The 17,083-nt window shown below is 44.9% G+C and overlaps 1 protein-coding gene across 1 annotated transcript in view; it reads right to left on the bottom strand.

Moving 5' to 3' along the window:
- Window positions 1-1,975: 1,975 nt before the first annotated feature.
- The window catches only part of MAPKBP1 (mitogen-activated protein kinase binding protein 1), a 129,032-nt gene continuing 113,924 nt past the window's right edge, over window positions 1,976-17,083 (bottom strand). The window contains exons 22-31 of the mRNA XM_065402294.1: window positions 16,610-16,659; window positions 15,282-15,518; window positions 13,570-13,739; window positions 11,792-11,937; window positions 11,116-11,295; window positions 9,919-9,997; window positions 8,085-8,395; window positions 5,954-6,994; window positions 2,891-2,976; window positions 1,976-2,269 (exon numbers count right to left, since the gene is read on the bottom strand). Coding sequence (XP_065258366.1) covers window positions 1,976-2,269; window positions 2,891-2,976; window positions 5,954-6,994; window positions 8,085-8,395; window positions 9,919-9,997; window positions 11,116-11,295; window positions 11,792-11,937; window positions 13,570-13,739; window positions 15,282-15,518; window positions 16,610-16,659 — 2,594 coding nt within the window. The remainder of the gene's footprint in view (window positions 2,270-2,890; window positions 2,977-5,953; window positions 6,995-8,084; window positions 8,396-9,918; window positions 9,998-11,115; window positions 11,296-11,791; window positions 11,938-13,569; window positions 13,740-15,281; window positions 15,519-16,609; window positions 16,660-17,083) is intronic.

Genomic DNA, 17,083 nt, shown 5'->3' with positions numbered 1-17,083 from the left:
CAAACCAGCCAGTCATGTAGAGGAAAGGCTGCACTGCAGGTCCCCCAGCCCTGGAGTGCAGTGAAGAAATGGGCCAGCTGGCCTCAGACTAGTCATCCCCGTAGAGAAGAGGCTGCACTGCAGGTCCCCAGTTCCCAAGTGCAGCGAAGAAAAGCCAGCCCCATTCCAGAGAACCACATGACCAAAATGATGGCCAGCTTGCCCCAAACCAACTACAGAAAAACCTGCTTCAAGTCTGTGACCAGGGAACACATCTTTGGAGGCTGGCCAGCTTTAAAGGGCTTTTGCTGATGCCAGCCAACATTTATATCCAGGGCTAGGCTGGATACTAGAGTTTCACAAGCTGGGACTGTACTGCTCTATGTTTTTTTTAAGAGGAAGACTGAAGGCAGAGAAAGAAAGTGAAATAATCTCCCTGGGTAGCCAACTGCTTTGATATGGCTCCACCTACACTGCATCCTAGCTTACTGATATTGACCAATAGCAACACTGGATACTTGTAAGCCATGACAATAAACGCATTATTGCCAGCTTGGAGAAGTCTGAGAAGGCAAGAAGGCTATTGCACACAGAATTTCACAGGGGCAAGGTTTTCTATTTCTCCATCAAGAGACCCATGAAGGGGTAGGGGAAGGATGGTGATAATTACATCCCACAATATCCGATACTGGCTGCTCAGCACTCCCAGGAGATCATTTTCTGTAGTCCGTTAGAAAAGGTAAATTATTCTCTGCTCCCCTGGAAGGTTAAGAATATTCTGTTTTCCTTGTAGAGAGAGTGGAACCTACTGACTGTCTTTCCTACCAGGACAATGAAAGCATCAAACTGGGAGGGAGCAGCAGTTGCATGGGTGATCACTCTGATTGAGGGCTTCACTCAAAGAGATGGAGGCCTTGCCTCCCACTTAACTTCTCCCAATAAAATCATTCACCTCCAACCCACCCCCTTCACCACACTTTCATTAGCATCAAGAGATCAGTATCCAATTCCACTCTCAGAACATGGCTAAAAGGAACTTCACAGCTGTCTTTTCATTTTCCTACATTATTTCAACCCTTTTCTTTTTAATGTCTGATGAAACCCCAATCTCAAATATTTGAGCACAGATAAAACACCAAAGCTCATTTAAAAAGCCACAATGTTCTTGTTACATGATCCCCACAACTTGTTCCAAGGGGTAGCAAATCCTCCCCCGTCAGAGGAGAGTGGAGATAAATTATATCCCAGACGGTCTTTGAAACAAAAGGAAAAGCCAACAGGGTCGTCATCACAACAGCAGGATTACTGCAGGAAACAAGTCAGGGATGGGGAAAGGAAGATCAGCAAGACAGGTTGCAGCAGAGAAGACCAGTTTGGTAATTGCACAGACACTCCAGCCTGCCTCTGCTGTTAGGGGTTACTATAATACAGAGATTGTGCCTCGCTGGGATATGGCAAAGGAGAAAAAATTGTTTGTTTGAAAAGGGAAGGAAATGGCCACCAAATACTCAGGAAAAGGTTAGAGCAAACGTCAGAAAAATAAATTAATAAATAGAACGTTTAAAAGTCTGCCTTTGGATTCTGATGAAGCCCTGGGAGGGAGTGATTGGCTTCATCCAGGCCCCTTTTGTTAGTCAGCAGTTCAGAGCTTCTTGGGCAAACTGAATTTATTTTTTGTTCTTACAGGAGATGCCAAACATCTGGCTATGGAGAGATTTCCAAGCAACTTCTCTACAGCCTCTTTCCAGACTGTGTTCACAAACTAGATGCTGAAGAGTATTGGGGAAGGTATTAAAACTGTGGCCAGCACATTGCTAAAAACTAGGATACACCTGTTCTATGGGGCTGAGAAGATCAGTTTAAAAAGTTCTCTCCCTCCATAGATCAGGGTGGTGACAGCACCTGTCTGAGGCTTCCACTGTGGTGGTCTTCCTGGGATTATTTCTAGGGAGCTATCAGTTTTACTCAAAAAGTGTTTTTTCCGACCACCACCCCTTTACAGTTTTTTGTCCATCCGCCGTTCCACAGCTTGTAGTAACAGCTCCGAGTACTGTTCCAGCAAAGCCAGAGTCTGCTCATCCCCAAAACGCCTAGGACTGGACAGGGTGGCAATACTTCCCTCATTCAGCGACCTAATGGCATCTTGTGGCTTCACCAGCACCTTCTTGGCCCTTTGGAGCTCTTCTCCTTCCTTCAGGGAGTCCAGTTCTTTCTTCATCACGGAGAACGTTTCCGTTAGGAGGCCAGCAATCTTATCTTTGTCAGTAGAAGACTCCATGTCCATTGATACCTGAGAATTTAAAAAATGCAGTTAGTATTTAAACAAAACAAAAAGAAGGTGTTTTCAACCCTTTAGGGCCATTGCAAGCCACAAATGTGTCTAAGCAAAGGGTACAATACACTGCTCTAAGTATAGGGTCTGCCTTAAAGTGGTACTGGAGGGTGCATGTGTGCTCACATAAAGAGCCCAGCTCCCTCTGTATATCGTATTTGCTAATCCTTTCCCTGGGCATTAAAGGATTTAAGAGAAAAATCAGAGGATAATAAAACATAATATTTCAATTGTGCTTTATATTTGAAGCCCTGTATAAATATTAACTAATCCTTTCCATACCCCTGTGAGGGAGTTAATTTTTACCCTCAGGTTACTGAGGGGGACAATCAGGTATAAAGATTAAATGATTTGCCCAAGGCAATATGGCAAGCCATTGGATAAGCCAGAATTAGAATCCAGGAGTTTCTGACTGCCAGGCCCAAACTCAGATGCAGCCCACTAGACCATGCTGCCTCTGTCACTAGAACTCGATCAGAAGAATGCCTCAGTCCATCCAGCGTGTGTGTGTGTGTACTTAACTCTTGAGGTCTAGAGACAAGCTGACTGATTGGCAGACCAATGTTTGAGGTCACTCACCATGTGGTAAAGGTGAATGGCCTTGCGCATGCTATCCTGGAGCTCAGATACAACATGTTCACACTGCTCAACACTGATGCGACGTTCTGAAGAGGGAGAATAAACAAAAGAACTAAGCCATGAACATATCCCAATGTCCTAGACCATCCCCGCCCCCGCACATTTCTTAGGAAATCCATCTGTAGAATAACCACTTCTCCAACACAGCTGCTAATACTTATTTTAAAGGTTGTGTGTGTGTTTCACTCAACTTTTAAACGAGAGGCTAACCAGACTGGCTTGAGCCACGCATTGTGTAGGCAAGAGCTGCGCCAGCGTCCCTCACATACCTCTCTGGAGATGGTCCTCAGTTCTAACATTCCACACTCCCACTTTTCCAGTCTTCAGCCTCTGCTTAGCAGAGACTAACAACTGCCCTGATTTCTGTCACTCAGTGTGGTTTTGTAACTGTGGATAAGCTGAGACCATCAAAGCCTCTCTCAATTGTGACCCAAGTCAAGGTCTCCAAAGGTAAAAGGCATTACTAACCTCAAGTGCCACTAAGCAGCCCCCCACTCCTCTATAACTCCATGCACTTCTCTCTACACCATCTTCAGGATGAGACAAGCATCTGATGTGTTATGAAGATGAATTACAATGAAGGTTGTTTTAAACCGTCAAAATGTATTGCAGTTGGGGACCAAGGTAGAGCTGTCAAACAGCACCCATGAGAATGGGAACTGTACTTTTCAACAATACACGATGTTTACCGCCATTACATCAGAATTATTTTAAAAAAAAAATAAAAAAATCAAAAGCACAACTTCAGCTATACACTTAATATCCCCTATCAACCCACCAGTCTAACAGCTGAAGGTGGGCAGTCTTTAAACACAACACAAATAGACAGACACACAGGCATAATTGCAGCTATTATCTCCTGCTCTGAAAGGCACTGGACAGTACTATTCAAACTCCTTTAGTTACCTAGAAAATAAAAAGTGGTCATAAGAACATTGTAATTCTGTACTTCTGAACTAGAGATGCCATCCTTTGAAAGGCTGAAGGGGAACCTAGCCCCAGGCATCAAGATTAAAAAAAAAAAAAAAAATACATGAAGAACAGATGAGCCAGTGGCATATGCTGATGCTCCCAGACAGCATCTCAGATCCATGCAATCTTTGCCTCCTGAATCACCAATAGTCTGAACACAGTGGCTTCAATTTTCTTGTCGATGATCCTTACTAAATTAGAAACACAGCAAAACCCTTTCTGTTCAGCACCATTTCTGGATTTCTCCCATGACCTTCAACTTATGCTGTCCTTCTGCTCTGTGAACCACCAGCACAGAGAGGCTGTAAAAATACCTGGGTGAATGGGCATTTTCAGCTACAGGCTCTCAGAGGTGGAGACAGTACCTCTTCAGAAACAGACATAGGTCAGTTAACATGGTAATGACAACAATATTTAGTACTTCTACAACACTTTCTATCTCTAGATCTCACAGTACTTTGCAAAGATAAATATCTTTATCCCCACATTTTATAGATTCTATTTATAGAAGGGAAACTGAGGGACAGAGAAGTCAAGTCGCTTCCCCAATGTTACAGAGTGAGTCACTAGCAGAACAAGGATAAAAACTTCAGGTCTCTAACCCTCATTCTAATTCCCTATCGATTAGCTCAAACAACCCTGCTGTATTAACGTCCTTTTACAAAGTGCTTGCTGTATATTACCGGTACATATAAATTTTTTAAAATGTGGCTGTATGAGCCTTTCATCATTTCCTGTTTGCTTTTTTTTTTTGGTGGTGGTGGTGGATTTCTAGCTGCAGATCTGTGTCTCCTACAGATCTTGGGCTGAAACTTCCTGTTAACTGACCCCAAAAGGCATGTGACTTTTGCTCTGACTCTCAAATCTAGGAAAAAAACAAACACACCAGTGAAAATAGCTGGTCTGTGACATTATGTTGTAGAATCAGATTCCATAGCTCCAAGTAGGTGCTAGCTCTTGAAAAGCCCAAATATACTCATTGTTCTGAAACTTAACTACTGTGTAGTATTAAACTGTAAGCTCTTCAGGCCTAGGACCATGTGTCTTGTTGTAGATGTGTGTAGCGTGCCTAGTACAACAAGGGGCTTCAATCTAGATCAGGGCATCTAGGCACTACTAAAATACAAAAAACCCCACATCTAGATAAAAACCTCTCTTCACAAGCTTTCAGTGGACACACTTTTTCTACATTTTTTTTTTTGACTGCCAGGCTGTGTGTGTGTGTGTGTGTATAAGAAATGAAGCTTTCCTTTTACAATCCACTGCTTCTATCAGAGGGGTCACAACCCATTGTTTGTAACCGCACAGTTCACCGCTGTAGAGAGGAAGCTAGCATTACTGAAGGACCCTGACAAGCAGAAGATAATAAAAGGTGACTTATTTCCCTACACAGCTTGGTTAACAATACTGGGAAAGAAGATGAGTTAAGAGTTTGTCTGACCTTTCAAACAGTCCAATGCCCTATACACTGGCCCCGATGACAAATTAAAACAGCCAGGAAAGGGTTAAGGACTACCCCACCTGTCACATGACATAGCAATGGATTCAAGGGAAGAGTATCCCTTCTTTCTGGAGAATAACAGAGAGGCAAGGGAAAAGTCACTGGGGACTGTAGCCCCTGTGGAGCACGGAAATTGCTTTGTTTTGATGTTACCCATGAGTTTTCTATTAAACCAACAGATTGTGCCCTGAGGGGAAGGCTGGAAACAGACTGGGGCATGGCATTAGTTCTTTCTTGGGCTGGGGAGTAACCCTCCAGCTGACACCCTCCCATTTATAAATAATTCAGAAGTTATAGAGTATTAACCCCACACCTTTTTCTTCAACCCCAAAAGCTAGCAAGCTAAGAATCCTCACCGTGTCTATACGTGTGTATTGCATTCCACCTGCCATTCCCTTTAGGGAAACTTGGACGCTACAAGATCTGCAGAACATTTGGCTGCTATCTGACTAAACATGATGTAAGACACAAGACAGAGAGGAAACAGAAATTCAAGCCAGAGTAAAAGATGTTAGACTGAAATGTCTCACCATTGAGGGGGTGACTTATGGAACGAGACAGGTGCAGACAAGACGAGACAGGCCAGAAGCTGGACGTAAAGAAATGTGATGGAATCGTGAAGCGGTTCACAAAGACAGGAGACAGAAGGGGTAAGAAGATTAGAGATGGGTATCCATGCACACCTGAGTTCTGTGCCGAGGCAGCCACTGTTGTGGGAGACCTTGGCCTGATGGGGTCTAGTGGACAAAGTCCAAGTGGGTTGTCTAGCACACAGCCAATGCTGGAGAACCTCTCTCTGCATCTGGGCACTGTGCTTTCAGGAGCCCTTGGGTGCAAGCCTTCTGAAAACTCTTTCAGTTTTGGATTAGTGACCCCTGGTTCATCCTGGCAATCTATCCTCAGTGCTGGATTCTCCACTGGGCTCTCTTTAGCAGGTCCGACAGACACAGCAGCTGGGCTCTCCCTCTTGAAGGCCCGTCCCTCAGAAAGAGAAGATTTCTTTTTACAGACCCCAGCAGGTGACTGAGGAGACTCCGGTTCGAGTGGGGTTTTTGATTTGGCGGTGGGTGAGAAAGAAGCTAAGGTGGGTCTGTCAGGCAATGGTTTGGGGATGTCAAGGATCAAGTGTGCCCGGTTTGATGATGCCAACTTGCTGTGGAAGGACTTGGGTGATGAGCAGCTTACAACTTGCTGAAGGGCTGGCTTCCCTGGGACATTTTCTTTTGTAGGTGGCTTGTTCTTCTCAGTCTCCGCTGGGGGAGTTATCTGTGTCTTCTCAGGCCCCTGTGGGCTGGTCCTCTCCTCAGTCAGTGTTTCAACAGAGTCACCAAGGCATAGATTTTCCCCTACAGAGATGCTGCGTGACATCTTGGCCATGAAGCTGGTTGTGGGATTCATGTAGGACTTTGATTTTACAACCTTACTGTCTTTGACCAGCAGGGAGCTGGACCCATCCATCTTCAGCAGGCTTGCAGACAATGGCCTGCAATGATTAGGTTTTGGATCCTTCTCAACCACCACTAGTGTCTGAGGACGCTGCTTGGTAGAGGATATCATTCCTGGACTCTTATCTGCGAAAATTAAACAGACAAATGTACAAAACTAGATAAAGGCTGCAGTGAACTGTGCAATCAGAAAGAACCACAACTGCGCCAACCTATTAACTTCAGCTCAGCTTCTGGAACAGAGGCATTTAGAACAACTGCAACAGTATTAATGTTGACAGATCTCAAAGATGAGCTCCTGCTCCTCCTTCACTCCCTAGAGGCATTGTTGCTTACCTTAAGAAGAAGACCCTCCCATAAGGTCTAAGACTAGAAGACCTTAGAAACTAGGATTTTTAAGTGAGAGAGGAAACCAGAGGAAGCAGGTGAAAGTCCTCATTTCTCATCTCTCCTCAGCCTACTCATTTACATAGAGCAGTGTGGTTTTAACAAAAAATAGTGAATTTAGTGCTGGTGAAAGGGCCACGATGTTGCCCAGGCAATGTGCCTCAATCCTGAACTCCTCCTGACCAATCCTGACCTACTGCAACCACCTCTGACCAGAGAGGAGTTCTTTGTTCACGGCTCATTCCATCCTTGGCCTCCCTGCTGAGGCTGTCAGAGAGTGCTAGTTATGAGGATGGCGGCCGTATGCTGAGGACTGAGGGCTTGGCCAAGAATGCTGACTCACTTCACAGTGGACACAGAGTATAGCAATTTCAGGATGTCCAGCCTTTGCTACTGCAGCTTGGCCAACCCACAAAGTCATTAGTTCAGCATTTCCAGTTCACTGCCACAGGGCACTTCCCTCCCCTTGACAGAATGCAACAACAATGGCAAACATTGACTTGTTTTGTTTGGGTTTTTTTTTTTTTTTTTTGCTTCCAGTATTTCAGAGTCAAAATGAAAGTTGAACTCTATCCTCACCAACCCCTCTATTCCTCCCACTCATTTGGAAGGCCAGCTAACACGGCCAGAGCCAACCGTTGGTGGGAGCCACCGACTAGTCTGCTGGGTAATTAAGGATATTTTCCTTGGCAGACTAAGAGTTAAGGATCCCAGATCCTGTAGCTCACCTACCACAAGAACTATGATTAATTTACATCTCTACTCAAACTCAGTCCCCCCGCCCCCATTTACTCTTGGAGTTACACTGCAGTCCCATCCACTTCCTTACCGTCGTGAAGGAGGTCATGAACTGACTGGGACTTCCTCATCCCCGCATTCCCAGTACCCTCTGGAAAGGGTGCAATAACTCTTCCAGGTCCCACTGCAAGCCTATTGGTCTCCACTGCTGACTTCCGTTTTCTTTGGGTGTAAATGGACCGGTAGGAATTTACACCATCCAGAAGGCTGTCATTCTCCAAGGCAGCATTACAATGGCTGTTCCCATTTTTCAGCAGGTTGACAGAAACCTGCTTTGACTGGGCTGAAGCCTCAATGGGCTTTTGATCCAGTATCAGATTTGATGAGGAGCGTGACAAACGCCTACAGAGATAAGGCAGAGATAAGACTCTCAAGGCTGCAATAAATGAATCATAAATAAATAAATAGATGGTGTTGGGTAAAGAAGTACAAAATTATTAAGCCAGCTTCTCAGGGGCAAAGATCTCGACAAATGGAGAGTGACATGTCAAATCAACCTGTACTGTCACCACACTGTTCTATTTTCCCCTAAGGCAGCAGTGGTCTCAAACCATCCTATCCTGGGTGATAGGATGAGCACTAAGAACCGCCAATAGCCCTGGGTCATGTGTTTCATGGAGGGACTTAGCAGGAAGGCAAGCCAGGAGAGAACGAGAGATTCTATCAGGGGAGGAATGGGTCAGATCAAGTCAGGACTGGTCCCTCCCAGCTCAGTTTGTCAACACCAAAAACCCTCTCTCCTTCCACTAGACTGCTCCCCAGAGGATCCCCCAGCACATTTGGCAATTGGTCAGTCCCGGCATAACACACATCAAAGCTGGTCAGTATCTTACGGGCTGCGTGTTTGGAAAATCTTTTGCTCTCCTTAAGTGAAAGGCACTAGAAGTACCATCATTTTCATTTTTCCTCTAAGGCAGGGGAAAGTAGGATTACCCCCAACCCCCTCCCGCGCCCCCACAGTCTCTGCTCCACCTAGCTGGATTGGCAGATGGGCAGATAAAAACTCCATCACATATTCATGAATGTATGCAGCTTACCCTACAGCTGCTTTAAACTGGACTTTTCTGGAAAGCTCCCAGTTTTGCTGTGGCACAACTGCAGCTCTCCTAAAGCTAGTAACAGTAGAAGTGCAAGCATCAACCCCGGTGGCAAAATGCCAGTAGATGGTGACTAACCCTGTGATGAGCAGGAGTACACAACCCAGTGGCAAAAACACTAGCAGGCAATCTACACTACCTCTGGAGTGGAACCTGCACTGCCACTAAAGCAATGGCAGGAAGTTTCTCTAAAACCCTTAATGTGGACACAACCTGTGAATGCTAAAGGTGAACCTCGCTCAGTTTAAAATGATGCTCTCAAGTCAATTTGAACCCAAAGTTTAGATGTTGTGTTTAATAAAGCTTTTAAAAAACCAATCAGTAGAAGTGTTTCCATTATTTTTGTTTCATTTTAATTTCAATGGAAACAGTTAATTTTAGAGGAAATAAATTCCCCTGCAGTGTTTATAACCTAGACACTCAATGGAAACCAGAAATGAAGCTGATTAGGAACTGACTATAAACAAAAACAAAACTGACTAGCACATTTTCATTGTCCAAGCTGAATGAAATGCAGAAAATAAAACAGAGCATAAATGGTGAAAAGCAAATTAGAGAAGAAGCAGTGTCACTTTAGGCCGATGTAGAGCAACTAAGAGGATACAGAATGGACAATCTGATCTGTGACAGTTTGCAGCCAGCCTGCCCGGTCCCCATCCAAAGAGACCACTGTGCCAAGGTATGTCAAACCCAGAAGGCTGCTGGCATGTTTTAGACCAGTGCCCAGGAAGAAATCTATTCACATTACTAAAAAAAGCAGAGCTGTACCTGAGAGCTGGGGACTGGGAGAGAAAGCGAGAAGAAATGCTGATATTTTCAGTTCTCTCCAGGGTCCTACATGATCCACCTGTGGATTCAGGGGGAAATGTGTAAATTATATAACAAGATGCAAACATTAGGACAAATGACGTTTCTTCAGATGAAGTCTAGCAGGTGCTACTCCATTTAAGAACTGCTTGAGGCAATAAGACAACACAGAGAATAATTTTATCTCCTGCTGCCCTTTTCTATTCTACTCAGCACATCACAATTCCCCAGCCTCAAACTGTATTAAAAGAAAGAAGGGTTTCCCTAAGGATATTCCTCTTCCTTTCCCCATAGATTCTTCTTATCCTGTATCTAGGCTTGTGGGAGAAAAATAAACAGCATGCAGGGACGATGCTAGCTACAATCATTCTCATGACTAGCAAGACACTCTGATCCCTGAAACAACTGATACAAACTAAATCTCTTTTTCCAATTTGATGTCCTTATTCTCTCCCTCTGTCCCGCTTCTCATCTGTCTTTTGTGATGTTTGCTATGCAAATATGCACCACTAGAGGCCCCCCCCCCATCTTATTATACAGATGGACACACTGACCACTTAATTCATTTACACGGCAAAACTAGAGATGGGACAAGAGAATGTGACTCCCAGATTCCAAGGACAGCGCTTCACCAGGTCAACAAGAACAGTTCACTAACCCAGTGTTTCTCAACCTTTTTGTGCTGGTGACCCCCTTTCGACTTGAAAAAAAAAATCGTGACTCTCCACCCCTACTAAGACATGAAAAGGTAGGGGACTGAAACTGCCGAGCCCCAGCTCTGTCACCTGGGGCTGGGGCTGACAGCCCGAGCCCAGGACCCCCCTAAACCTGTCCCGCGACCTGCCTGGAGGTCACAACCCCCAGGTTGAAAAACATTGCAGTAACCCAAGAAACAAGGATTCCTTTTTATAGCCACATTTCCTTACACACATTCTCATCTGCACATTGTGGGAGTTATCAGACACCCTTTTCTTTAGGCCTTTCTACTTTGCTTCACCCCTACCACCTCCCCACCACACACAGGCAAGGTTCAGCTGTAAAGTGTGAGCCACAGCAAGACAGAACCTTCGGGTCTACTTGGTTTTATAAAGCAGATGGGTCTGGAGCTATCAAAATCTCACCAGGGAGAAAGTTCTTCCACTGGGTTTGAAGGTGTACCTTTTTCACCACCATTGACCAGAGTCTCAAAATGCTGCTTGAGGAACTTCTCCTGATCTGGAGTCTTGGGGACCTCTCCCTCCAGCATGCTAGTGCCTGCATCCTCCTCGTCCTCCCCATCCACCTGTTCCTCCAGGTCTGAGACACCATCCACACTGAGGGGTTCTGTGCTCTCAGAATCTGGAAGGATGTGGAAAATAATGTACAGTCACAATAATGTCTGCATCCTGGCCACAACTGAACATCATTCTTAGAAGAAGCTACTCATGAAGGTGGTACATTAAGGACTAAGGTCAGAGCACCAGCAAATCAGCATTACTGCCATTAGGATGCAATTCCCAGATGTACAATATTACACAGGCAGCACAGCCCACAAGGACAACAGCATAGAGTGGTCTGACTGTGCAGGTAGTTAAGGGAGCAGGCAGCAATCCACTTCACCCTTTAACCCCTCTCAAATGTACTCAGGGAAGTGCATATTCAGAAGTACCTGAATCTTTACGGTAATACCAGGGTGAGCTTTAATAGGAAAGTAGCATCACCCCAGCTCCCCAAAAATCACATCACGTCTTTGAGTCCAATTTGCCACCAAGCCTGGCAGTGAACGATCCCAGTAAGCTTCTGCAGTGTTCCATGTGGTGTGAAAATGGGCTCATAACATGTATTCACATCTCACCTTCATTTGGATGATCTGGGCTGGAGAGGCGACTGCTACTGTAATCTACAGAGCAAGCACTGTCAGGACTGTGCTTATCAGGGCATCCGTTGCTGTGGTAACCTCTAACTAGCTTCCCGTGGGGCAGAGCTTTTACCTGGAACTCACTACAAGAGAGACAGGAAGAGTACAAACTAGAAGAGATGCTTTGTCCAGTTAAAGATTATAATTTTTAGAGTCCTTACTTGTGTTAGTAACACCTTTGATTATTTAAAAAAAAAGTTATTAAAAAATTCAGTTTATTTCTTTTACCATTTATAGAGTTTATTTTTGCATTTCATTAGGCTTGGACAGGAAAATCAAACTGGTCTGTTTCACTTTCTGATTATACTCAGTTTCACATTCTGATTCTCAGGCACTAACAGTGCTGCTGTGGTTGGATTTCCAACACTGCAAGAAAATGAATGCACTAGTCCATTTAGAAGGGGGGAAAAAGGGGGGGGGGCGGGGGGTATTTTCCATAACATTCCTAGTTACAGATTTTGTAAACTCAGTTTTTTCCACAATTTGAGGCCTAAGCCAGTGTCTTTCCACACTCTTATATCCTGTTTCTCTGAGGGTCTTAGTGTTGTGAAATAAAGCAGATTCTGAGGACAGCAAGACTGATTTTCATCAGTGAATACTGCATGGAAGTCAGCATTAGAAGATTTGAATCCTTGCTCTTGTCCCAGCTCCACATCAAAGAGCAAGGCCAATGGTATCCTTTCACCTTATTTGTGAAGATTAGAGTGTTCCATTTCATGGAATACTTTGGATTCAGACACAAGTTGAGCCCAGGCTCTAAGATTTGACTTGGAACATGAAAGTCACTATGACAGATATTTACTGTAAGATAACTGTAGGGAGATTAGCCCTGACAGCTTGCAAACTGTGTGTGCTTTGTAACATGTCCAATCTGTATCCAACACCACCACAGGCCCTCCCTTTCTAACATGCTGGAACTGCACATAGGCCTGCTCTGTCTAAATATTATTACTATAAAATTAAAAACATAAATAAAGAGAAACTGGGTTGCCGGGGGGGGGGGGGGGGGGGAATGAGGGTGGCTAAAAGTTTCAGCTACATAAAGTTGGCATGCACTATTCTATGAGAGCTCACCTAAAACTCACAACTGTTACTCTGTACTGGAATGGGGGTGGGGGAATTAGTGGAAGGAGAGGGAGTGTTATTCAGAAAAGGAAATAGGGGGAGTGAAGGTGTAAAGTGGAATGGTCTAAAATAGAAAGGAAGAAGAGAAAATGGAAGACAAAAGGTCTTCTTAGTCTCTCTGATTCCATTTAGCTGATGCAGTCATCGCATGCCTGTTCATTAGCTTTGTCCAGCCTAGTTTTAAAATGTCCCAAACAAGCGGGTTTCTTCCACATCCCTAGGATGGCCATTCCACAGCCAAATACATCTCCACCGTCAGGAGGGTTTCCAGCATAAGATTTTCCATTACTTAAATTCAACCCACATAAGGGAGGAAGAAAAAGAGAGGTTCTTCCAAGTTGTCTATTTCAAGGAGAAATTGGAGGAGTTTGCCGACATGCATGGCTTGCTCGCAAGCAGAGATTGTTTTACTGAACCCGAGGTTCAGCTCCCTTTAGAATCGGGAGTGTATTAGTGAAGTCCTTAACTAAATATGTCCAGCATCGAGCTGACAATAAATCACCTCACCCAAGTTACCACAGCTGCAGACAAGGAAAACGATGCAGCAGTGGCTTAGCCATACACAGAAGAGATTGTTTGGCTTTTTTAACCTGCTACTGTCGGTGGGGTGGATCTCATCTTGTTCAGGGTAGATTACACATTCCTCACTCTCAAAGGGCTCCAGTTCCTGAGTGAAAACCCCCTCTTCACAGGACACAAGCCGAATCATTTGGGGTCGGACGCAAGGCCGGCTGTCCTGAGGAGCTATGGAGTCTCCAACCTGGTGCAGAAATACAGAAATAGTAGAGGTTACTAGTGTATTTCCTTGACGTCAGCAGGGCAGTGTGGGAGTTATATAGAGCCAACTACAGCAAGGGGTGCAATTAGAAAACAGCACTTTTTTCATTGACCCTGTCCCTTCTCCCCTCCCACACACAAACATACACACCCCCATCTGACAAGGTCAACCAGCTATTACACACACTGACCCTGATTCTCCTCTCACTTAGAATCATAGAAGATTAGAGTTGGAAGAGACTTCCAGAGGTCATCTAGTCCAACCCCCTGCTCAAAGCAGGGCCAACCCCAACTAAATCATCCCAGCCAGGGCTTTGTCAAGCCGGGCCTTAAAAACCTCTAAGGATGGAGATTCCACCACCTCCCTAGGTAACCCATTCCAGTGCTTCACCACCCTCCTAGTGAAATAGTTTTTCCTAATATCCAACCTAGACCTCTCCCACTGCAACTTGAGACTATTGCTTCTTGTTCTGTCATCTGCCACCACTGAGAACAGCTGAGCTCCATCCTCTTTGGAACCCCCCTTCAGGTAGTTGAAGGCTGCTATCAAATCCCCCCTCACTCTTCTCTTCTGCAGACTAAATAACCCCAGTTCCCTGAGCCTCTCCTTATAAGTCATGTTCCCCAGCCCCCTAATTATTTTCATTGCCCTCCACTGGACTCTCTCTAATTTGTCCACATCCTTTCTACAGTGGGGGGCCCAAAACTGGACACAACACTCCAGATGTGGCCTCACCAGTGCTAAATAGAGGGGAATAATCACTTCCCTCGATCTGCTGGCAATGCCCCTACTTATACAGCCCAAAATGCCATTAGCCTTCTTGGCAACAAGGGCACACTGTTGACTCATATCCAGCTTCTCGTCCACTGTAATCCCAGGTCTTTTTCTGCAGAACTGCCACTTAGCCAGTCAGTCCCCAGCCTATAGCCATGCCTGGGATTCTTCCATCCTAAAAGCAGGACCTGCACTTGTCCTTGTTGAACCTCATCAGATTTCTTTTGGCCCAATCCTCCAATTTGTCTAGGTCACTCTGGACCCTATCCCTATCCTCCAGCATATCTACCTCTCCCCCAGCTTAGCGTGTCCACTTATACCAACATAAAGCAGGAGTAACTCCACTGAAGTTAGGTACCAGCACAGAATGATCCATCTTGATCTAAGTAGTCTCTGGAGTAAGATAATTCATTGCTTACTAAGACCTATAGTCTTCACAGGCCACAGCACTGTGTTAAAGATAAACTCAATCACAGGCTGCACTAGAACTCTGTGGGCCTCAGACGACATGCAGGTCAGCCATTCCTGAAACTGAGGAACCATGGCTCAATGAGGAGGAGTGTTCTAGACAGAGGTCATCTGGCTACCAGTAATAGATTCAAGTGAAATAAAGTGCAGGAAATCAACCAGGCATTACTGTGTCAGGCTCAATTCCCATTGGCCAGCAGCGGTCAAAGAACTCCAGGAAGGCTCCTGTGGAAAGCCTTGGGTTTCCCATTGCCTGTATGTTGAATCCACAGCCACTGTTACCTTGTTGACGTGCAGAGAGAGATCAGCATGCTCTTCTCTGTCATCCCCATTGCTGGTCTGGGACAGCGAGTCTCGACTGGGGGATCGAGAGACTGAGAAAGACTCCAGCTGGCGCAAGTCCAGCATGGATTTAACCGTCAACTCTATGTTACTGGTTGGCTGGGACCAACGGCCCCGCTGCCGGGGAATCTTGTTCATTGCAGTCTCTGAACGTTGGATCTCTGCAATCTCTTTCGCCTGGAGGAAGTCGAAAGAAAAAGATAAGAGCATTGGAGGTAAAATTCTGCTTATGGAGAAATAGAAGAGAAAACCTAGGATCAAGTCAAAATAGTTGTCTATGCATCTTCCTAAACCCAAAAACCCTTAGTCATACAGAAAGATTTTGTTATAAGAGCCTCATAATGTGAAGATGATCCAAGTGCACCCTCATTGTAACAAAATTTAATTAACCAAAGAAACCAATTCAAAAGTTTTCATGTCAAGACAAAGTGGTTCAGTTAAATTTCAACCTCAAGCAACGTATCCTCCTAAAGGCTCATTATTCAGGACTGAAGTGAAGGAGCATGATACCAGAGGTAAAGAATTGCCCCAAAGGGTCCTAAATATATATGGAAGAGTATCCAGCCTGTGTGAGATGTTGAGAAACCCCAAGACTCAACAATATAGCTACTAGATGTATCTGTGTAAGGCAGTGTGAAAGCCCACGAGTGCTGGGTCTCATGCTATTAGCACAAACTGAGACACCGAGACTCTGCTGCACTCAATAGTAACAATGGGTAAAGAGGTGATTTTATTATATGGACTAGGATTTCCAGCCAGATCCTTTTAACATTTTAAAAACTCTCTCTCACATCCTGTCCTCCACCGACAATGGGACTGACTGACTAGATGATCCAGTACAATTAGATCTATTCCAGGGTTAATTTTTATGATGATCATGTTCTACAAAATCATAAGCCTCTGACTGCCAGATGCTGGGACTGGATGACAGGGGATAGATCACTCGATAACTACCCTGTTCTTTGTTCTTTCCCTCTGACCCCCCTGGCATTGGCCGCTGTCGGAAGACAGGATACTGGGCTAGACGGACCATTGGTCTGTCTCAGCATGGCTGTTCTTATCCTCTAGCCACAATCAGTACATGGTAGTACTGGACACTTCCTCCCAATTGAATGCTTCCTCACAGAATGGCCACAGCAATGGGATTCCTGCACTGGGAGATTTCTCACTGCAGTATTCCTACCATCAACCAGGATTAGTAGTTTCTGGTCTCCATAGATACTCTTCCTTATGATGAGAAGAAAAATTTTAAAGAATTAGTGACTCACCCTCCTCATTTCCCAATGGGAGAGGCTTCTTGAGAGGGAAAGGTCTGGATCTGAAAAGAGAAAAAACTATATCTAGTTGGCATCCTGGCCAGTAAGGCTATTTTATCCCCCTTTCTTTCCTCTAAAGCCTCATGGCTACTGCATTTTCACTTGTGATACCTGTCCCCAGTAATGATAACTCCTAGAAGCAGGTACGGCAGACACCATTAGAAGCCTGGATCTGGTTTCTTCAGGCTTCCACTGACCTCTGTGGCTTTTTATTGAAGAATCAGAAGCCCAAGGAGTCACTAGACTAATAGCCCCCATAGCTCTGATTGAAAACCTCTTTGGCCAACCAGAATCAGTAAGAACCTGTTGAAAATTCTCATTAGGGAAGTCAGAATCAGCCTCTCTCCAGGTCGGCATAGGCAAGTATGGCTGTTCATCCCCCCTCTGCTCCCATCCCCAAAATATTCTCTTGGTATTTCCCTTCCT

The sequence above is a fragment of the Emys orbicularis genome, chromosome 4 (genome assembly GCF_028017835.1).
Source record: "Emys orbicularis isolate rEmyOrb1 chromosome 4, rEmyOrb1.hap1, whole genome shotgun sequence".
Taxonomy (NCBI): Eukaryota; Metazoa; Chordata; order Testudines; family Emydidae; genus Emys; species Emys orbicularis.
This window is presented reverse-complemented; position numbering and strand designations above follow the sequence as displayed.